General features: G+C 35.3%; 3 protein-coding genes across 6 annotated transcripts in view; 2 read left to right on the top strand and 1 right to left on the bottom strand.

Annotated features, from left to right (window-relative positions):
* LOC115211787 (PH and SEC7 domain-containing protein) overlaps positions 1–6,647 on the top strand; it is a 197,482-nt gene extending 190,835 nt beyond the window's left edge. For all 4 annotated transcript variants that reach the window (XM_029780473.2, XM_029780476.2, XM_029780474.2 and 1 more), the window contains one exon: positions 6,166–6,647. In XM_029780473.2, coding sequence (XP_029636333.1) covers positions 6,166–6,250 — 85 coding nt within the window. In that variant the 3' untranslated portion in view covers positions 6,251–6,647. The remainder of the gene's footprint in view (positions 1–6,165) is intronic.
* Positions 6,648–8,007: 1,360 nt separating this feature from the next.
* LOC115211938 (40S ribosomal protein S14) lies at positions 8,008–23,863 on the bottom strand. The gene is made up of 5 exons (XM_029780692.2): positions 23,724–23,863; positions 22,931–23,080; positions 9,628–9,789; positions 8,542–8,618; positions 8,008–8,104 (listed from the first exon to the last, which is right to left on the bottom strand). Exons 2-5 carry the CDS (start codon positions 23,077–23,079, stop codon positions 8,037–8,039), a joined length of 456 nt encoding a protein of 151 aa, XP_029636552.1. The 5' UTR covers position 23,080; positions 23,724–23,863; the 3' UTR covers positions 8,008–8,036.
* Positions 23,839–24,003, top strand: part of LOC115211937 (zinc finger SWIM domain-containing protein 8) — an 82,662-nt gene continuing 82,497 nt past the window's right edge. The window contains exon 1 of the mRNA XM_029780690.2: positions 23,839–23,977. The gene's annotated coding sequence lies outside the window, so the exon portion shown is untranslated. The remainder of the gene's footprint in view (positions 23,978–24,003) is intronic.

Here is a 24,003-nt window from a genome sequence, read left to right as displayed (position 1 = left end):
GCAAAGCTGTAACACGAGGAGATATTGATAAATTGGGTATAGCTGATCTTGTATGGAAAAATGGAGCCCACCTCCCCCTGTGGGATGAAGTTAAAATAATAGACAGAGAACACAACTGGAAAATATGAAAACTAAAAGAAGCAGCACATATGCTAGGACACAACAACCTCCTAAGCAGACCAAGTACAGATACGAGTAGCACATGGAAACTGGTATTGAGGAAAGATAGGAAAATATTAGATCTATAAGCCCTAAAAGAGTGCAGGCTACTAACCCCAAGTTTCCGAGTTCGATTCCAAGCAGTGACCTGAATAATAATAATAATAATAATGACATCAAAAAATACCTTAGGAATGAGAACCCAGGTTTGAAATTTCCCCAAGACACCTAATGAAGGCTGGTGGGTATATCTACCGAAATGTTGTGTTAACCACAAATAAGATAAGGACAAATATCCATCAAATGTAAATAGTGTACATAATTCCTCATCTCTTAGATAGAGAACTGTATCTTTCAATCAATCATCATATTAGCTAAACTACATTGACATCATCTTTACATAATCATGTGTTAGATTGTGAAATTATTTTGAACTCTCCGCACAAGTGCATACTTTTTGTCATATATTTTGATTTGACTTGATTGCATCATAAAATCACTTCCATGATGAAAGTAATGATGATGCTTCAATTTGATCACTTTAAAGGAAACTACTTATAGTTTACTTTCAACAATTAAATTGAGTTTAACTGTTGATGGTTAACCAATTATTTCTCATATGCATAACCTTATATCTGAAAATTTCACTTTGTTTAAAATATAAACATCATCATTATTATTATCATTAAGATGATGAGCTGGCAGAATCATTAGCACGCCAGGCAAAATGCTTAGTGGTATTTCATGTCCTTACATTCCGAGTTCAAATTCCACTGAGGTCAACTTTACCTTTCATTCTTTTGGGGGTCAATAAAATAAGTATCAGTTGAGCACTAGGGTTGATGTAATCAACTTAGCCCCTCCCCTGAAATTACTGCCCTTGTGCCACCATTCTTATTATTAGCTAATTGCTTGCAAAATATATAGAAATGTAAGCAAGCTATGTTGAGTAAAATGCATTATAAGAAAATCTTGTTATGAGACAAAATATTCTTGTCCAGTTTTTTAGTTGTTTGAGTGTAAAATCTATTAAAAGAAGATTGGTTGTTATCATTCCATTGCTGTATGCTGCTCAATTTGAATAATTTACAGAATTTCATTGTTTAAAGTTTTAGCAACACAAGCACATCTTTTCAAGGGACTTATTTTTAGAATTTTTTCACATACTTATTTACAATTGAGAAATTACTTACAGCACAACATAAGTTTTTCTATATTAGTTTCACATCCACACTCATCCACTCTACAAAATGTATAAGTACACCTCCAGAAGAGTCACTCAAAGCGGTTATACACAAAGTAAATATGCATGGAGGGAAAACAGTTCAATTAAAACATATATTCAAGGGATGACTTTTCTGTATAGCATTCATATGCTTTTTATGAGATTTTATTGTGGTAGCCAAGTACTACACTCTCTCAAAAAGTGAACACCTGATAATTTTTCCTTCTCTTAAAGAATTTACTGCCACTGTGTGAAATTCTGCAAGTAACTACAACTTTTCTAGTCTTGTTACTTTCTATTCTCAAAATTACAATCTGTGGGATCAGGAAGAACAAAGTATTTTTATATAATGGTGTGGGAATAAAACATTTTTGTAGAGCGTACATTCTTTTTTTTTTTTTTGCATGTGCCCCACCTCTGTATGAACGCATGTCATTTGAATTACTTTAGCTAAATGTATATTTAGTTAACAGATGTGTTCAATTACTTTTGGGAATAATTAACAGTGTGCATTTGACATGTGTGCTGTAATAGATCATGGTTGCATTGCAAATTTAGTCATGTAGTTCTTTAACAGAGGATAGGCTACTGTGGTTTAACAATTACTTTTTCCAGGTTCATAGATTTGAAGAAGCCACTGCAAGTAGTGACACCTTAACTCAGAGCAGAGAACTATGTTTTATAGTACTAATTTTGAACATGTGAGACAACCAAAAATAATAGTGTGGTAGGAGACAATCTGTTGACCTTTTGCCAGCAAACCAGATATTCTCTTCTTTCTATTTAGCAACTTTCTACATTTGAGGAATGATTTGTAATTTTTTTCTAATTGTTAGCATTTAATAATGAAGAATTTGGTTGTTTTTTAAATAAATCAATTCAATTTTGTAAAATTGTAGGGCTGTTTTGACCTCTATTTAAATTGAATGAAATATTTTGATTTACATGTGATCACAAGTTAATTATTTAATTAATGCATGTAGCTGTCTTATAGGGTTGATCTGATTATGATTTCAAACTTGTATCTTGATTCTCACTCGAAATGTGCTGTGTGGAATACAAGTAAATAGTTAAATAAATAGAAAACACCTCCATTTATTTTTTTAAAGATACAATAGGAGTATAACTATAATATAAAGTGACGAATTTAGAAATAAGTAGTGATGTACTAAATGTCATAATCGAAATATTCTCATTTGAAATCTGTTTTTAGTTGGGGGCGGAGGGATACTAATAATTGTTACTTACTCTTAAAGAAGAGGGGAGATAACTTCCTAAAATTTCATGCCTGGTTAAAAAAAAATCTGCTCTTTGCATGCAAGTGGGACGTCTTTATACCAGCATGTGTTGAATTTTAAAATTATCTCGAGTCACAGCACAATTAAAATGCGTATATTTTGTGTACAGTCTTTTAATTTGATTGAAACGCAAAATCATTTTCTTGTTGCATAATGAAAGTAGTGATAATACTACAGCCAGTCACTCGTTATTTTAGAGGAGCCCACTTTTAATTTCAACGATTAAACGGAATTTAATTGTTGTTAATAGTTAATCTATTCTCTTCCGTATGTAGTTTTCATATCTGAACGTAACACTTTTTTTCTAATTATCATTTATCTGATTGTTTACAAGATACATGTAGAAATATATGCAAACTGTTTTTGGTTCCTAACATAGTATAGTCTAATCATAATCAGGCTTGCTTTGCTCAGCTGACATTATATATACACACACATATCGTGTGTATGTATTTGCCTGCAGAAATCTGACTTCTCTTAAGCATGTCACCGATTATTTATTTCCTCAATTATCTCCCTTTTTCTTTGAGAGTACTTAAATGTTTTTTTTTATGGGAGGAGGGGTTTCCTCCCAGCTAGAGAATTTCAGTTGAGGACTTTTTAACAGACATTTAAATGAAACACACACATGCATGTGTAAACAGAATGAACTGAAAATCAAAGTACACATTACAAATAAACTACTTTGTTTTTTCTCTCGGCAGTATATTTCAGTCTGCGAGATAAAAGGCATATAAAAATACATAATTTATCCTCTTCGTTAGCTTGCCATTGGAAGCAATGTTTCAAGCATTTTGAATAATTTACTCCATGAGTTAGTGAAAAAATTCTTTAATGGTAAAAAGCAATTGATAAGATAGCTGTGGTCAATTTAATTGATTATACCTTCCTGCCAAACGTGTGGCCTTATATCAGGGTTAGAAATTTATTATTAAAAGGTATATATTAGATTCCTTTCAAATTTGAAACTTAAATCTGAATATACTTTTTCTTTGAAAAATTACTTTTTTCAAATTTATTTCAACCTGTAGGTTAAATAACTAGCATAAAATGTCTCAACATTTTTTGACATCCTTAAATCAAAACTACAGAATTTATTACTATAATTATTCTTTATTCAAACAGACCCTAAACTGTTAAGTAGATACTCAGTTAATTCCTTAGATGCAGACACTGCCAGATCATGAACTTTATAGTTTGATACTTAGCACCTGTTGTTTTTATATTAAATTACTTTAACAAAAAAAAAAATCCGGTCATTATGTAAAATAGCAATTTAACTGTCTCACTCACATTTAATTTGTATAAAAAGCAAAAAAATCAAGCTATTTTGCTGTTCCTATGTCTCAGCTTGTTGAGCCACTGTAGTCCTATCTCTGGTATAAAAAGTTGAATTGGTGCATGCTAACTAGTCTTTATACTAAACAATCAAAGCAAGCAGGATATCACGCACACACACCTTTTAATATACAATTTCTTGATTTATTGCCCTGATCTCTTCCCATCTCCGACATGTTTTATTTAAAGGAAGCTGTTATATAACTATATTGAACTGAATAGATGAACATAAATAAAATTTAAATGACAAACAATGTCTTTGTAGAAAACAGTTTGACTGAAATAAATTCTGGGCTTAGTTTCCAACAGAAAATGTTTCTGTTGGTGTATAATGTCATGTAAATAAAATGTAAGTCTGATTTGTGTCTGTCTTTCTATTTCCTTTATATTGATCCATGTTCAACATGGTTAACATATTTGCAAATCTTTCTACATGAGAGAACTAACATAATAATGTACCCAACACAATTTTGTGGCTTGTTTCTTATATGCAAGTGTGTTATAACTAAAATACATCTTTTACTATTTCCAACCTTTTTTCTGATACAGAATTCCAATTTGTTTTCTCAAATATATATATATATATAATACTGACAAGGTTAATTAGTGGTTTAGGAACTTAATTTTACTCTTGTCATAAGTTAATTATGTTGCACAAAGATGTAATTAAGAAGCTTACAGAACATTGATTCAGGGTCTGTAGTCATTTATTCCAATTACCTAAGCATTATCATTGTTATATTGTTTAAATTTAATTTACAATTCGTTTCTTTTTTTGCACTGAAAAAGATAAAATTCAGTCACAAAATAAAAAGTAAATTAATACTGAACTTAAGCTTAATACCTATTCATAATATTGAAAGTGTATCATTTGTGTGTACATTGCTCAGTGGTAAGTTCTCAGATTGAATTAACGACCTGATTGGAACCACCTCATTTATTTGGATGATGGTTCCTAACTCTCAAATATATTTCAGTGACAATTTCCCTCCTGGGGTGTTATGCTTATAAAGAAAACCATTATGTATTGTTTTTTTTACATACAAACCTGCTGACAAGACATCAGCTAATTATTGTATTCCTAGTAGACAAATTGTAGTGCTTTTTAAAGGAGTAATGTTTTTAGAAGCAAGTGGTATGTATACCTTTTAGTAAACATAATTCCAGTCGCAACTTAATTCTATACAAGCTACAAATGTCAGGTTTTTAAATTAGGCAAACATTCAGTTGGAATGTTCTCAGATGACATTGTGATCTAATTGGTTATTTAACTGCTTTTAGAAAAATTTTTTAAAACTGATATTAACCTGCATGAGACTACCCTTGGTTCTATAATACAAACTTCTAGTTTTAAAGTGATCTAAATTAAAACTTCCATTTCATTCTATGTTCCTAAGAAAAAAAATATCCCAAGAAATTAAATAGTGAGATATCCGATACACAATCCTCAAACAGCAAGTGCATGAGAAGGCTGGACTCTTGAATTAGAAGTACAATTCATCAAACAGATTTTCGGTTTTTGCCTACCCATCTTTACAAAGCTTAGGTCAACTTTAAGCTCTGGTAAAAGATGTCCAAAATGCCACAGCAAGATCAAATCTTCACTTGTAATTACAATCATCCATACTAATAGTTGTTGGAAAAATAACTATATTTAGACACCATGGGCAAAGTACTCAAAATCTTCAACATTTCCTTGTGGACAGACTAAATAGCTCATTTCAATTAATAGTGAAACTTTTCCCAAGTTTCGTCTCTAATCATTGTGAAATGCCATATGCATAGCTTTAATGGGTAAATAAGAACACTGGATCTCTGCATAAAGTAAATCCAAATTCAATTCAAGTCTCTCAATCATGAACAGAAATTAAACCAACCAAAATATAAACACCCCTCCAATGTTTCCAATGAGTTTAATTTCAATCCCTAACATTTGTATTTGTAAATAATAGAAAGCAACACTAGCTTATTGTTTAGTTTATATTTATCCCTGCTTATGAAATCACACCCTTTGCTATATATCCTTATCTGAAACCTGAGAGTAAATCCTAACCCATTATTTAAAAGCTTTTATCAGGATTTATAATCTGTTGATACATTTTAATGCTGCTAATAATCCATCAACTACTGTCTTACATATTCCAGCACATTGACCCACAGCGCTGATTACGACTTCGAGCAGATGACTTATGAAATCTTCAATACTTGCACAATGACTACACATATGTAACAAGAAACAACCAATCTCAGAAAATTATTATGACCATATTTCTAATATTTATGCAGGCTCATGATGCAGATTGCAAAGAATACATGAATAGAACATGTAGTGTGTGTAATATATATATTTGATATCAATAATGTTCCATACTAAATCTCTGCTCTAAAAAGAAACTACACACACCCTTGAAACAACCTAATTCAGATAGACTTCCCTTTATTTTTCTTTTGTATACACTTCATCTCATTTATAAAAATAATTCTAATTTGCAGTATAAACACACCTTTCATAAAACAAAAGAACTGAGTCAATTTTTGAATCAGTATATCAACACAAAATCTATTTTAATGAGCCTAGAATATCTCAATTACTGAAAATCATATCAATAAATCCAGTGTTAATTTCGTATTTGTAACTTTTTTTTATTTCAATACTAACAATAACGTTTGTAGAAAATGTAACTGCATATCATGCAAATTAAACAGACATGTCTAATTTGAAAACATTGCAGTTCTAACAATTTTCTACCACCAAGGTATTTCATGTGATGATACACAGATAAATACTTCAAAAATTTAACATTTAGTTAAGTTTATTTTAAATCGTAAAGATTTGAATGTGGACAGTACATTTTTTTGAGTTGCAACTTAAGCTGATTGATTTACTTTGTACATCATCAAGCCCTTATAAAATTTCTATATTTTTCAGTACTAATTAAATAAAAATAGCAACCAATGATATTGGAAGTTATCACAGGAAGAAAAATTCTAGATTTTTTAAAATTATTATATCGAATGAAGAGGAGAAAAACAATCAGGATATAAGTTCGTGGCCCTTACAAATTTTAGGTTTACTAAATAAAAGGGTATAATCTATGCAGTGGACTTAAATAGTGAGGTAAGATCAATGGGAATTTTCGTTAATATGGGTTTATAAGTTCCCTTGCTTGGTGGAGGCCATTCCAGGATAGTGGTCCCAGAGACATGTGTAGAGCCAGCCAGGTCCATCAGTGCTTTCCATTGCTAGTAGTCCTGTGCCAGCCCCTCTGCATCCTGGAAAATCTTGGCGAAACTTCAAATTTTATATGAAAATATTAACGCAATACGCTATTTAGTACAAGTGTTTTATAACTGGCCTACCTATTCACCCTAATATGGTCTTGTTTTAAGCTTCTGTGGCATATGCCTCCCACACACCATAGCAATACAACTAAGTTGGTCTATCACTGACTATCAAAACATTTGAAAAAAATGGCCAAGCAACGCTACCACAAACTTTGAATGTAAAATAATGCTGTGCATTATTTTATGTTGGAAATAAGATACTGTACAAATACGCATTGATTAAGCCAGGGGACAGTACTGTTACTACTACAGTCCCTTAAGATTTGGTTTCACATTAAGTTTTCTTCCATAATGTTTCATAGAGCAATAGTTGCCTGAATTTCATCAGAATTATTCATGTTCAAGCAATTCTTTTTAGAATCACCAATAAGTTATTTGACTAAATCGTCTGAATTCTTCATTCCCATAATCAATTATAGGCAAAAAGGAGTATTGTATTAAAAACATGGTCCTGAAAATTACCATAAAATTAGCCAGAAGAATTTAGCACTAAGAATTCTAAAGAACCTATTACCAAGCAGTTGGAGAAAATAGTTTAGATTCTTAAGACAGACACTCCAACTGCATAAAATGCTGTGACCAAGAAAAGCACACCTCGTCATAAAGATACATTTGCACAATAAATAAAAACAAAACAATGGATAATTGTCAGTGGAGCTTTAATTAAACATTTACAAACGACGTCCACGACGACCACCCTTCCTTCTGGTGCTATCTGATGGAATAGGAGTAACATCCTCTGAAAAATAAAATAAGAGTTCAATCAAATAAACACTCCCAAGGTTAAAAATGTAAGAAAATGCAATATATTCAAACCCTTTCAAAGCTTAATTCCTCACAGAACTAGGGACAAACCACCTTTAATTAATTTCAAAACACATTTGCAATGTGTAAGGTGGAATTCATCTCAGTATACTCCTGGCAGTTATTCATTCAATGAAATGAAAATCTATGTTAAGGAACAATGAAAATCTACGACAGATTATTAACTTTTCTATTGACTCTGAACAAAGACCTGTTTACAACTTATTTTAGCAAAGTATCCAAATTAGATTGATTATTATTACCTCTAAAATAGTTTCCAACAGAAAGACTGTAAATAAACTGCCATGGACAATATTTAATCTTTTCCAATTATAAATTGAGAAATTAACAAAATATACAAATACTACTTACCAATACGTCCTATCTTCATACCAGAACGAGCCAAAGCTCGGAGAGCTGACTGAGCTCCAGGGCCTGGAGTCTTAGTTCTGAAATAATTATGAGAATGCAATTTGTTACAATGAATCACACCATCTTGAAAATGTTTACAACACAATTTAATAACATCAAACTTGATCTAACATTGTTATGCATGTATTGGCTTAAGATCTGTCACACATGGCATAAATTCCCAATGGTAAATTAATGCATAGTTTTCAAACATACATTGTCTTTGAAGTACATAATACTTTTACCACTAAAATTAATTTCTACTATATTGTATACATTTTATATCACTCCTTTTGATTACACGTGTGTGTGTGTATATATATATAAAATAACTTAAAATTCAATATCGCATTAAAAGTATTTACACCAGATACCACTGAAAATAGTTATTCCCTCTCTAGCTTCACATATAGCCTGCTATTCATGACATGTCAAAAAGCATAGATTCTATCTACTAGTTAGAACAGCAAGCTTACATAGTGAACAGTCAGAGATAGCGAATTTATTTGCAAGATAGCATTCGTGAATTTAAGTTAATTAGTGGAGAAAGCATCAAGACAAACAACTATGCAAGAATAATAATTCTAACCATTACATTCAGTACTCTAGAACCAATATTAATATAAGCAATTGCAATATATCAAGTAATCATTTGTTTGAGTACTGAACTATCTACCTGCTTATGAAACTGACTGTCTAAGTGACTGGGTATTCTAAATGCAACTCACAAGCAGAATTAGCATGATAGTGAGCCACGACAGCCTTTGAACAAATGCAATTCAACCATTGCCAAACTGTTTTCAGTTAACCATTTCCGCTCACAAGGGTTGGGTCAACTCCAATCTCTGTGAAACCTGACCAAAAGCTGCACATTGGAATTGAACCCCAAGACTTCTTGAACCAAACAATTTTTTTTTATCATACATAGACACACACAACTAAACAATTTTCTTTTCCTTCAATTTAATGCTGTTTAGGCTGCAAATCTGCATCCTTTACAATACATAAAAAAATTCCACAAGGAAACAATCCGTATGATCTACTCACTTGTTGCCTCCTGTAGCTCTAAGGCGAATATGAAGAGCTGTAATTCCAACTGTTTTGCACCTTTCTGCTACTTCTTGTGCAGCCAACATTGCAGCGTAAGGGGAAGCTTCATCTCGATCAGCCTTGACCTTCATTCCACCCGTCACACGAGCTATAGTTTCTCTGAAAAATATGAAAATGTACTGTAGGAACTATTTCAATAACAAGGCAGCATCAAACTCCAGTTTGTGACTGGAACAATGAAGTCAAACGAAATATACAACAATGAAGATGATGTTCCAGATAGCACAGAAAAAATAAACTGATTTTTCTACATTTGTACTTTTGTTTAACATGAGAATCAAATGAATTTACACTCACATGGGGAATGCAAAGTGAATATTTTGCGACTTTTTGAGAATAAGATCATAAATTTTCATAGTTGTTTTACTTATTTAAAAATAAGCATGAAAATTATTTGTAAGAAAGATAATTCTGATAATGCAACCACTTTCCTATCTAAGGGTTAATTTACCAACAAAATAAAAAACATGCTCAAGAATTTTATGTAATAGGCACTAGTTAAGATCCAGCAATCACTGTAAATCAATAGATAAATTCTGAGATATCAATGTACCACAATGCAAATAAATAGCTGCATCTGAGATTTCTTGTCAAGCCACAAAATATCTCAAAGAATTATTTTATGACAAAATCTTATACTGTAAACTCAGAATAGACTATTTGGGAGTGTAGTAACAGAAAATTTTGCAAGCTTCTACCTACTAAGAATATGTGCAATGCAATTGAGTTGGAACAACACATTATTAGTTCGTTCATCATTGACAACAATCAAGAACATCACAGAAGACAATGGGGCTCAGTGTGTTCGGCTGTGACTGATCCGTTTGTTGCATGCTCAGAAGGCTCTGCAGGTCAGGAACTGTTGGTGTAGCTTCACCAGACAAGTTGGGTTTTTGCTCTCGATTCCAAAACTTATTCAGTGAAACCATGAATGTATGTTTTAAAGTGCCTTTTCTGTCCACCTTGCATGCACTTGCCTCCTGCCAGTTCACTGCAAAAGTCTTTTGGGGAGCTTCATTTCAGGCATTCAAACAAAGTGGCCAGTCCACTTGACTTTCGCTCTCCTCAGTAGAGTGTAAATATTTGGTATATCAACTCGAGAGAGGACCTCCATGCCTAGGACTTTTTCAACAGCTTTCTCAGGCAGTTTAGCTTTTTGACAGGATGTTTGTGGACCATCCAAGTCTTGCAAGCATACATTTGCACAGACAGTACAACTACTTGGTACACAATCAACATGGTAGCTAGCCTAATGCCTCTCTTCTCTCACAATGATTCATGTAGCCACCCGAATGCTAAGTTTCCCATGGCAATGTGCATGTTGACTTCATTGTCAATGTTCACAGATCTGGAAAGTGTGCTGCCAAGGCACATGTACATAACCTTTCGGGTTCCCCTTGAACAGTGACTGTTGGCTCCATATATAACGTCTGAGTACTGATTGTGAGGCCAAAATTACTGCAGGCTGTGTAGTGTTGGAGAGAGCTGTGGGACAGTCAACATGATCTTTATTCTGCACCAATTTCAGAAGTGCCAGAAACAGAATAGAGACCAATACACGTTTGTAGACTTGACCAAGGCCTCTGAGACCAGCTGTGAGGGCATTTGGAAGATCATGTTAAAAGTTCTGCAGCTTGATGAATTCATTAGCATGGTGTGACAGTTCCATGATGGCATGCCCACCTGAGTATTGGGCAGTGGTGATTCTCCCAATGTGTTCCCAGTCACTAACAAAGTCAAGCAGGACTGTGTATTCACAACTATGCTGTTTTCAGTTGTGTTATTCGATGTTTTCTGCAGTAGCAAAACCACATCAAGATCACATTCAGGACGTGTAGCACTCGAGACAGGAGGCTACAAGCCAACACCAAAGTGGGAGAGAATTCTGTGCATGACTCTGCAGATGACTGCGCACTCAACATCACTACAGAGGCCCAAATGCAGCAGAGCATTTTGATAACAGCAAGTATTTTATATTTGTGCATTTTGTAAAATGTAAATTCAAGTTACATAGTCCCTCTATATTTTTCTATATCCCAACTGTACTCTGACCAACTCAACACAATTGTTGGCTAATATTGCAAGTTATGTCCCTTGCAGAAGTCGTTCTAACATGCAACTTTAGTTACACAGACCTGGTTTCCTTCCTCTTCATTGACATACTTCATCTTGTTGCCAACTCATTTTTTCTAGGCATTTTTTATATGCCACTGGTTTACAAGAAAAACTATTGCTCAAGTGGTGTCAATGTGAAGACAATTTCTGTCCACAAAGTTTTGATGGACTGCAAGAAGCTATGAAAATTAGTTTGTTTCTATGACTTCATGCAAAAAAACTTATGAGTGATTTGCCTAAGTGCTACACAAGGAAATCCAACTCAAACCACATGGTTTTGAAGTGAACTTGTCTCTTGGATTTTCTGTTACATGGACATTTATATAACACTACTCTGTAATTAATTATGGTGGACTGCTGAGTTCATAAGAGATTACCATGATAGCCACAGAATTCTGTGAATCAATCTCAAATCAGTGTATGTGTAATAAGAAGCTTACTTCCCAACCTCATGGTTCCAGGCTCAGTGCCACTGCATGGCACCTTGGACGAATGTCTTCTACCATAGACTTGTAAGTGGATTTGGTAGACAGAAACTGGAAGAAGCCAGTTGTATATATGTGTATATATATATATCTGTCTTTGTCTCATTAATACTTGACAACTGGTGTTAGTGTGTTTACATCCCTGTAACTTAGTGGCTCAGCAGGCTTCAAAAAAAGTTCTGGGGTCGATTCCACCCTTCAAGGTGATGCCAATATGGCCATAGTCAAATACTTAATCATTATATATAAATATATATATATATATATACACACACATATATATTTCATCGTATGTATATACACACACATCCACAATTACATCTAGAGTAAATTCACTTCAATATTACACTCAGTCCTTTCACACAACTTACCAAAACAAGTTCTGAGATAGGGTTAATTTTTTGTTTCAATTTTTAACATTGATCTTCACTTTCACTTATTCTCAAAGTGAGGGGAAAGGGATAAGTTCTTAAGTCTTTTTTCCATACAGGGAAAGAAAAGAAAAAAAACCTATTTGGTGAGCTTTGATTTTTTAAACATCAAGTTACTTCAGTTTTAAAACAGATAAGGAAAGACAAATGTCAGAGGAAGACAAACAACAACCAATAAAAAAAAGATAAAAAGCTATGAAAACCAAAGATATCTGAAGAGGTTGTACAAATTTCCTACCAAATATAATAAAACTCAGTAATTAACATAATAGCTTACGCAAGGCCATATGAAAGACAGAACATCACAAAGCAAAAACATTATGAATATGAAGAACCTAGAACATACAAAATAAAAAAGGCAAAATTTAAAAAAGAAGAATCATGCAAAAATATAGGTAAATAATTGCCACATCATTATATCTATAACCACTATTCCATGCTTGCATAGGTCAAACAATTCAATGAAGCAGATTTTCTATGGCTGGATGCATATCCTGTCATCAAACCACACCTGTTTGCAAGCATAGGTTTTCCTTATGGTGGGACATATTTTCACAGGTAGTTGGAAACAAAGCACACCATTTTTATGATGATGACATTTACAACCATCAGGTAATGTCAAGACAATGAAACACATGCACAATGAGCTTCTTTCAGTTTCTATCTCTTAAATCTAACCATAGGTGTTTGGTCAACCCAAGACTATAGCTAATGACACTTGCCCAAGGTTGTTATACAGTAAGACCAAACCCAGAAACATGGTATATTCAGCAGTGACATTGGTTGGATTTTATATGATTAATAAGTGAATGCATCATGTTTTGTGTGTACATACAAATACAAAGGCAAAAAGCAGCCAAATTCGAGGGCAATCACCAAAGGTTTTACTGTAAAAACTCATGTAATTTGCATACCTGTGTAATTTATGCAGGTGATTTTTAGGATATGTAAAATTCACACCCAAAAGTTTTCAGAATTGCCGGCCAGGGAGAAAAGGTTTTCAATTTATTTGTATTTAGCATAATTTCACTTATGATTAGATATTATTAAACTTTATTTTACATTTCTTGTCAAGAGACTAAGTCTGATCTTTAGCATACTGTTGTATGCCTTCTCAAATCACTATCATAGGAAATCATCAACATCATTTAACCTCCACTTTCCATGCTGGCATGGGTTGGACTGTTTGACTGAGGAATGTGATTACCAGCAATGTAATGGTTTTAGTAAATTTATAGAGAAAAAGGAAGCATTATACCACCCAACATAAATAAAGTCAGCTTCATTATATTTAAGCCCTTATTTTTTCTGTAAAAACCTACTCTGACATTAAATGAGTCAACTTTTGGTACAAATGTTTGTTTTGTAAATCTTTATGAAAAAAAAAAGAAAAAAAGGCCCCAAAAAATTTGTTCATGTAATTTACGTACTCCTAAATTTTATTTTTGTGTTAAATTACATGGCTTTTTATGGTATATGTAAACTTAAGCAAATGGTATGGAGAAGAGAGGTAGTGATGCAATGGTTCCAAATGTTAACTAGCGCCAGTTTGGTACTTCCTAAATTTGTGTCTAGAGTGGATAATTTGGGATAGTATTGCACAAGCTAAAAACTTTGATTTTCCAATATTGGCAAACCATGTAGAGAACAGGTTTCAGACAACTTGTAGGTGCAAAAAATAGCTTCAGTGTATTTAGTGCAGGTGTTGCAATGTTTTTAAAGGTGGAAAATACAAAAACACGTGTTGTGTTTTCTCAAATACCCATAGAAAGCGCATTAATTCATTTTGCAACTGACAAAGCTACAATTAAGCTGCTGATTATTCTTACCACTTTGTTACAAAAGTATATATGTTGCACGAAGGATAACAATGTACCAAGCCACTGTGGCACAGTTATCTGCATGCGCACAGATATATGTGGAGCCTGCAAGTCACAACAGGTCACCCAAAGACAGCAACCTCAATTAAACAGTAATACAGGGTAGTGTTATTACAAGAAAATATACCCAGCGCAAAACATAAAACAAAGCCAGCAGGTTTTGTGCTATATGCAAGATGATGCAAGCAATGAAACTTGCTCAACCCATGTAAGAATGGAAACTTAAGCATAAAACTAATTCCTTACAAAACATCTTGAAGTGTCAGTCTGTGCTTAACTCAAAACCAACAGCAAACTTTAAAGATGCAGAAATTGTAAGTAGCATGTTTATCCAACATGGGAAAGTGGTAATATTCATAAATATCAACAGTAATGCAATCCCATTAGAATGTAAGTTAAGTTTTATGAGGGTGGGCCGAAAAGTACATAGGCTGACTATAAAGGAGTGATGATGAAGCTATAAAATCTTACAAGCATTAATTTCAACCGTCTTATTAATAACTGCAGTTTCCTTCCAGATCAGTGCTTTTCAACAATTTTGCTGGAGCGGAACCCCAAGGAAACATTCCACTGGCTCAAGGAACCCCTGTGCAATAATTTAATAGTCTTATGCACACATATCTGCACAGGAGAATTTAAAATTACTGCCGATTTTAGCAGTTTTGTAACTTCTTGCGGAACCCCGGTTGAAAACCACTGTTCCAGATAAACAGTTGTAAAAAGAAGTCTTCAAAAGTAACTAGTAGTGACTTCTCTTGAAAATGAATAAAATGTGACACCGTGGTGTTATCAAGTACCTGCAGAAAAAGGACATTTGTGCCAACATGATTGCTACATCAGGGGATAATGCTCCAGCTTTATCAACAGTGCAAAAGTAGGCAGGTGAATTTAGGGGGGACAGGGAAAATCTTGAAGATGACCTAAGGTTTGGACATTCTGCAACTGCCACCACATGATGATAGATGACAGGCAATTGACAATAAATCAAACAGCCAATCTATTAGCATTTCTTGTGAGTTGAGATAATAAACAACCCTACTTGGTAGTTGCCATGTCTTTTGACAATTATTCAAGACTGTTTCAAGCAGATCCAGGTTTCCCTGAATCCAGGATGTGTTGGCCTCTTTACTTTGAACCAGAGACAATCCATGCAGTGGAAACACCCCCTCCCATCTGCCCCAAAAGGCCAGTCATTCCACCTGCAGGGGTGTTGGGCTTCAGTTTTTTGGGATGCAAAAGGCATTGTGCCTATTGACTATCTTCAAAAGGGCCACACCATCAAAAGAGTATTATGCCAACTTGTTGCAGCAGTAATGGAAGGTCATCAAGACCAAATGCCCAGGAAAATTGAACAAAGGGTTCTTGTATCATCAGGACAATGCTCCATCACACAAATCCTTGGTTTCAATGGCTGTTGTGCATAACTGCAGCTTTGAACAGGTTGACCACTCCTCCTATTTTGATTTGGTCCCATCTGACTACCACCTGTTACCCAACATGAAAAAACACTGGGAACCAGTATCAGTGATATGTCTACTGTTGATGACTTTTTTGACTGACAGGATGAAAACTTCATGAACGGTATCCAAGCACAAATTTCAAGACTATTTTTAAAAAATTGAAGTTACTAACAAATATTGATACTCTTCTTGAGCCTGATTAATTCAAAACAATGTCAGAGCATTGCATTTGACAAAGTAAGCTTAATGCCAAAGGGCTAAAGAAATGGAAATTGTGCTTAGACCAACTCAAGCATGTTGGTGATTCTCTTCACTTTCAGTTTTCAGCATTCTTTCGATATAACCTGGCAAAGTCAAAACATTTCACTTCAGGTATTTCCATGGTATACAGTTCGATTCTGTTTTCTGCTTGGAAATTTGCAGATTTTACATACACACATGAAACAGGTAAGAACAAATATGCAAGGCTTTTTTTCAAGTTTAAAATGAGAGACATTGCTGGCATAATTTCATTATATCTATACTCCACAACCCACGGAAATACCCAAAGTGAAATGCTTTGATTTTGTCGAGTTATATCGAAAGAATGCCCAGTTTTCTGTTGGCCATAAATCTCTTAACACCTAATTACAGGACATCAGCTCTCCAAGGTGATTGGACCTATCATTGGGAAACATAAGGTACCAAGTTGTTGTCATCATATGTCCTGATGCATGGCCTTCAATAAATATCTAGACAAAATAGTTTAAAAAATACTATGCAACCAAATGTTACAAACTCAATGTTCGCAAACTATTAAAGCAACCTACATAGACTTGAGTGTCAACTTTTACACTCGCATAATTTCATTTCGTTGGGATGACTTATATTTATGGAACTATTATCAATGCACACAGACGAATAGAAAAGTCAACAAGGAAATGTAGAATTAACCCTTTCATTACCAAACCGCCTGAAAAAAATTTTGGTTCATGTGACCAAGCCCCCTCCCCCCAACCGTCCATAATCACCTATTCATATTTAACCCTTTAGCATTCAGATTATTCTGTAAAATGTAAAGCTTATGTATTCACACCATGTAAAATTAATCTTGCATCATTTCATGGCTTTGAGATTTCAATGATGTGATTATTTTTAAAATGACACAATAAGGTAGCTATGAATGACCATATCTGACTAGTTTGAACATAAAATAGGTAGAATATTTTGGCCGGTTTAAACAGTAAAAGGGTTAAGGGCATTCTTTCGATATAACGTGACAAAAAACATTTTACTTCAGGTATTTCCGTGGAAGCAAATAACAGTTCGATTCTGTTTTCTGCTTGGAATGCAGATCTTATATACACACAATACAGGTAAGAACAAATATGCAAGGCTTTTTTAAAATGAGAGACATTGCTGGCATAATTTCATTATATCTATACTTCACAACCCACGGAAATACCCAAAGTGAAATGCTTTGATTTTGTCGAGTTATATCGAAAGAATGCCCAGTTTTCTGTTGGCCATAAATCTCTTAACACCTAATTACAGGACATCAGCTCTCCAAGGTGATTGGACCTATCATTGAGAAACATAAGGTACCAAGTTGTTGTCATCATATGTCCTGATGCATGGCCTTCAATAAATATCTAGACAAAATAGTTTAAAAAACACTATGCAACCAAATGATACAAACTCAATGTTGGCAAACTATTAAAGCAACCTACATAGACTTGAGTGTCAACTTTTACACTCACATAATTTCATTTCGTTGGGATGACTTAGTTAGTTAGTTAGTTAGTTAATTTGGCTCATAAGCAAATAGCAAGGCCATGTAGGGGGACATGGAGTTAAGTACAGGGTGGTGTTCATGTAAAGAGTTCAGGCCACTTGAGGTCCAGGGAGGCTTTGAACAAAGCGGTCGTCGGCATCTTCACCATCTCGTCTGGCAGCTTGTTCCACGGATCCGCAACCCGGACAGAGAAAGCTCCTCTCCTTCGATTGAGATGAAATCGTCGCAGGTAGAGCTTTTCGGAATGACCCCGCAGCCGACTTCCGGAGCAGGAGTGAAGAACAGCTCTTTCGAGAGGTTACACTTCCCGCTTATGATGTTGTGGGCGAGAATGAGATCACCACGGCAGCGGCGTTTTTCAAGAGAACAAAGGTCGAGCGTCCTCAGCCTTTCTTCGTAGGACAAATTTTTGAGACCATGAACCATGCGGTTAAGCCAGCCCCTGGACTCTTTCGAGGTGCTGTATGTCTTTGAGGAGATAAGGAGAAGAGGCTTGAATCCCATACTCCAATATGGGTCTCACCAGCGTGACATAGAGTGGCAGGAATATGGCTGCTGTGAGCATTCCGAATGACCGTCGAATCAAAAACAGAATTCCGCGCGCTTTGTTGGCAGCATGGACGCACTGGGCCGAAGGCGAAAAGGAGGAATCCACCAAGATACCCAGGTCCTTTACCTGATCGGTCCTCTCCAGCAGCAGACGACCCGGCTCGAAATCAAGTTGAGTTGCAGGAGTAGAGCCGACAGGCAGATGACAGCACTTTGACACGTTCAGACACAGGTCCCAATTGTTAGACCACTTCCAAATTTGGTGGAGGCATCGACGAAGATCCTCTATACTACCGCGAGGAGCGACCAGTTTGATATCGTCGGCAAATAGAAGGGTGTGTTGCGTGAGGTCGTCGGGCAAGTCATTTATGAAGACTAAGAACAACAAGGCCCAAGCACTGAACCTTGAGGCACGCCACTGCTCGCACTGGAGACATCGGACCGCGAACCATTAACTTGAACTTGGAAGGAGCGATCTGAGAGGAAGGCACCAACCCATCGTACAATATCCGGATGGAAACTATATGCTTGAAGCTTGACAAGTAGTAGGCGGTGGTTTACCGAGTCAAAAGCTTTGGCAAAGTCCAATAAAACGATGTCAACAGTATCACTATCATCGAGGATGCGCGTCACCAATTCTTCCATTACTAGTAAGTTGGTCAAGCATGATCTCTTCGGCACGAAGCCGTGTTGGGAATCAGTGATCGAGGCTGTGTTCAGGAGGTGGAGCATCATACTTTTCTTAAGGATGGTTTCGAACATCTTGCTGATTATTGATGTAAGGGAAACCAGTCGGTAGTTAAGCGGGTCTTCGCGGCTCCCTTTCTTGAAAATTGGGCAGACTATCGCTGTTCTCCAGTCTGCAGGTATAACACCCGTCGCCAACGACATATTGAATAGTCGTGTTAAGGGCTCGCAGATGACCGGAGCCAACGCTTTGATAACCCGTGGGTGTATGCCGTCAGGGCCGTGACCCTTGTTGACATCGAGGCCTTGAATAACACGCTTGACTTGGTCCCGCGTGATGATCAATCGAAGCATTGGAGGTACCGATCTATCAAATGGAGGGGGTTCACGACCATCATCTTGTTTGAAAATAGTTGAAAAAGCCTCGGCAAATAATTGACTCTGTTGATAAGGGTCCTCAATCGATACGCCTGTTGAGTCTACCAACGTTGCAATCTGGTTGTTCAAGCGGGAATTCCGCTGGACATGGGCAAAGAAGGTTTTTGGATTGCTACTGGCATTTGCCGCGATTTTGTATTCATAACTGAAGCGTTCTTTCTTTTCAATTTTCACGGCTCAGTCTCGTTGAGTTTTGTACACCTCAAAAGCTGCAGTCGAATCCAGATTTTTGAATTCAGCCCAAGCAATATCTCTGAGTCGACGTTCTCGTTCAACCTTCTTCGTCACCCAGGGCTTGTGTTTCTTCCTCTTGGGAAGTCCAACGGGAACTGCCTGGTCAGTCAAACAGATTACATATGCTTTGAGGGATGACCATAGTTCGTCAACTGAGGACAACGTCAGTCCAGAAGCGCAGAAGCCTCGGTTAGAATTTCAAGATTAATTGCAGAGAAGACTCTACGTGGCAGCGAAGTAATCGTGGGCGTGGAAAAAGTTGTGTGCATGACGAACTTCAGGACCGCATGATCACTCTTGGCAAGAGGGGCGCACACAGATACGTCTGACACTGATCTTGGATAGCGGGAGAATACCAGATCTAGCATAGATGGCTGCTGCCCAGACCGATATTCAACATGTTGCAATAGAAAACAATCTTCAGCCACGTCAAGAAGGGCCTGGCCGAACCGGGAAGATGTTGTACAAATTGATGCGGGCCAATCGATCGTGGGAGCGTTGAAGTCGCCTAGTACCAAGCAGTCATGCGAAGCTGAAACGAATCTTATCGCTTCGAGTAGATGAGCTTATATTTATGGAACTATTATATAAGATGACTTATATTTATGGAACTATTATTAATGCACACACACGAATAGAAAAGTCGACAAGGAAATGTAGAATTAACCCTTTCATTACCAAACCGCCTGAAAAAAATTTTGGTTCATGTGACCAGCCCCCCAACCGTCCATAATCACCTATTCATATTTAACCCTTTAGCATTCAGATTATTCTGTAAAATGTAAAGCTTATGTATTCACACCATGTAAAATTAATCTTGCATCATTTCATGGCTTTGAGATTTCAATGATGTGATTATTTTTAAAATGACACAATAAGGTAGCTATGAATGACCATATCTGACTAGTTTGAACATAAAATAGGTAGAATATTTTGGCCGGTTTAAACAGTAAAAGGGTTAAGGGCATTCTTTCGATATAACGTGACAAAAAACATTTTACTTCAGGTATTTCCGTGGAAGCAAATAACAGTTCGATTCTGTTTTCTGCTTGGAATGCAGATCTTATATACACACAATACAGGTAAGAACAAATATGCAAGGCTTTTTTAAAATGAGAGACATTGCTGGCATAATTTCATTATATCTATACTTCACAACCCACGGAAATACCCAAAGTGAAATGCTTTGATTTTGTCGAGTTATATCGAAAGAATGCCCAGTTTTCTGTTGGCCATAAATCTCTTAACACCTAATTACAGGACATCAGTTCTCCAAGGTGATTGGACCTATCATTGAGAAACATAAGGTACCAAGTTGTTGTCATCATATGTCCTGATGCATGGCCTTCAATAAATATCTAGACAAAATAGTTTAAAAAATACTATGCAACCAAATGATAGAAACTCAATGTTCGTAAACTATTAAAGCAACCTATATAGACTTGAGTGTCAACTTTTACACTCGCATAATTTCGTTTCGTTGGGATGACTTTTTACAGAACTATTATCAGTGCATACACACAACTAGCAAAGTCGACAGGGAAATGTAGAATTAAGGGCATTCTTTTGATATAACTCGACAAAATCAAAACATTTCACTTCGGGTATTTCCATGGAAGCAAACAACAGTTCGATTGTTTTCTGCTTGGAAATTTGCAGATTTTACATACACACATGAAATAGGTAAGAACAAATATGCAATGCTTTTATTCTTCAAGTTTAAAATGAGACATTGATGGCATAATTTCATTATATCTATACTCCACAACCCATGGAAATACCCGAAGTAAAATGTTTTAATTTCGTCAAGTTATATCAAAAGAATGTCGAATTAAGGTTCAAGGTTTCTATAAACCCCTTTACTACTTTTTCTGTTGAAATAAACTTTCTTTGCTTTAATTCAATGAAGAAAAAAAGTCATTAAACTGATGTTTGGAACATTATTAAACATGAAATTTTGAAAGATAATTTAAATTACATTAAAAAACAGAAAGTTTGTGTCATATAACCAGTCTCGGCTGCTAAGTAAAAAGAGTTAAATTATCCTCTTTCTATTCAAATGACAAATTAAATCGTGAAAAATTATAGCTAACTCAAAATCAAGAACCCATTTAGATGTGAATTTACACAAAAGCCATTAAAATATCACCGAGACAACTGTTCAAATCAACATAAAACGGTCCAGCTTATTTTGGCTTTTGAGCACTGGTCCCAAATTATGATACCAACCCAGCCAAAACCGCCTCTGCCTCTGTAGTACAAATGTCTTGTTTTCGTAAGTATTGAATTAAAATCTTTCACCAAACCTTTGTCACAATTTATGTTCCTAACACTAGCTTAATGATAACTAAGTTCTTTTATTAAATTCTTTGTTCTATTTAAAATTAATTGAATGAAACAGAGCATCTCAAAATAAATACGGTAACGAAAGGGTTAAGAAAACCTGACCACAACCAAATGGATAGACTGCACATGACTCAACAGACTGACTTGATATAACTCATGATATATAAATAAGTAATCACTTTACCCAGTTTATCAAATCCCTGAGAAATTTCTGAATTCAAAATGTATTAAACAATCACATTTTCAATTCTGTTGCTAATATGAAGTGTGGATGTACCACTACAAATTCTCCGCGTTTTTACACATGACGACATCAGCAAGTATTGTGATTCTTTAGGCCTTCCCTACTCTCAACAGGTTGGAAGCCATGAATTACCAACGAGATCTTTTTTTCGCTCTCCTTTAAGAATTCACTGTATCACCAGTGTTAATGTTATCAGCCATACGCTATTTCAGGTTAGACTTCAAGGAAAAAGGTTATGGAAGTGGTGATTGATGGCCGACACGGCTTTATTGTAAATTTTGGGATGGTTCGCGATATAATTGTGCACACGCACAAAAACCAAAAGTATTCGGACCATGAAGGTTTGAAAATTCAGTTTCGAAATATCATCTTCTGAATACGTAAGTATTATTCTGGGATTTAAAATCACGAAGATTCCAAAAATGAGGCCTCCGAAATGTATTTTCTCGTTATAAACTTAGGAATTCAAAAGAAGACATCAGCTCTCCAAGACATCGCAAAACACAAGGTATCAAGGTTGTTGTCATCACATATCTTGATTTACAAGCACTAACAATATCTTGACGTAAAAAATATATATACAAAGAAATCACTTACTTGCCTGAAAGGTCAGTAACATGCACAAATGTATCATTGAAACTAGCAAAAATGTGGGCTACGCCGAAAACATTCTCTCCTTCCAGCACTTGTGGGCCGAGCGATACTTGCTCTTGCTGCTGTTGCGTCTTTCCTTTACGTGGAGCCATTCTGAAAGCAGATTTCATTACAATAAGGTGGGTGTTAGGAAACAGAAATAATAAACATTTGCATTGAATAAGGGATAACCAAATCAGAGTATTAGTTTCTCAATAAATTTCCCGATGATGTGTTTCACATACTGGTGAATATACAGTTCACCAACAGAATTACAAAACATGTGGAACAAAGATTGACTTAATCTAACATCAGTTTTGATTAGCACAAAATAGAATATTAATATCTGGCGGGCAATTCCCTCGGTATATTTCATTAGTAGACACCCTATAACACTGGCGAGTTAAATGGACATAAAGTTGTTTAAAAATATGCCTTATCTTCAAAAACTAAGTTAAATTTCAAATCACACGATAAAAAATACCATCACAACTTAAAATTTACATAACACTATAATACACTAAAGGTTAAAATAAATCTAAATAACCAAGAACGTGTAGAAATAAAATCAATTTAAAATTAGACCATCATGTGTTTGGAGCAAAAAAACAACAATTTCTAGCAGTGAGATACGCAAAAGTACTTTATTCAGTGAGCAATTAGTTACAGTGTATATTAAAAATATAATTTATAATTTAAATGTGTTAAATAAAATAAGATGAAAGCAGATTAAATACAGCAAACAAAAAACACATACCTTATACCAATATGACTAAGACTCAAAAGGAAGTAGTAGATGAGAACGAGAACTTACGAGGTCCTGTAAATCTCGTCAGAAAGTGAGATTTTGTCATCTTCCGGTTTGATGAGAAAAAAAAGGTGGGTTGGGGATAGTAGGAGTAAGAGTAAAAGAAGCTAGAGTGCGTTTATCTTTTTTTTCCCCGAAATATACCGAAAAATTTACCGATTGCTACCGAAGTCACTCGATGCATTTGGAATAGTGTTGTTATTGTGAGTGAGAAAGATACTAGTTCCCC

This window comes from Octopus sinensis, linkage group LG5 (genome assembly GCF_006345805.1).
Source record: "Octopus sinensis linkage group LG5, ASM634580v1, whole genome shotgun sequence".
Classification (NCBI taxonomy): domain Eukaryota; kingdom Metazoa; phylum Mollusca; class Cephalopoda; order Octopoda; family Octopodidae; genus Octopus; species Octopus sinensis.
Note: the sequence above shows the minus strand (reverse complement) of the source record. Positions and strands in the feature narration are given on the sequence as shown.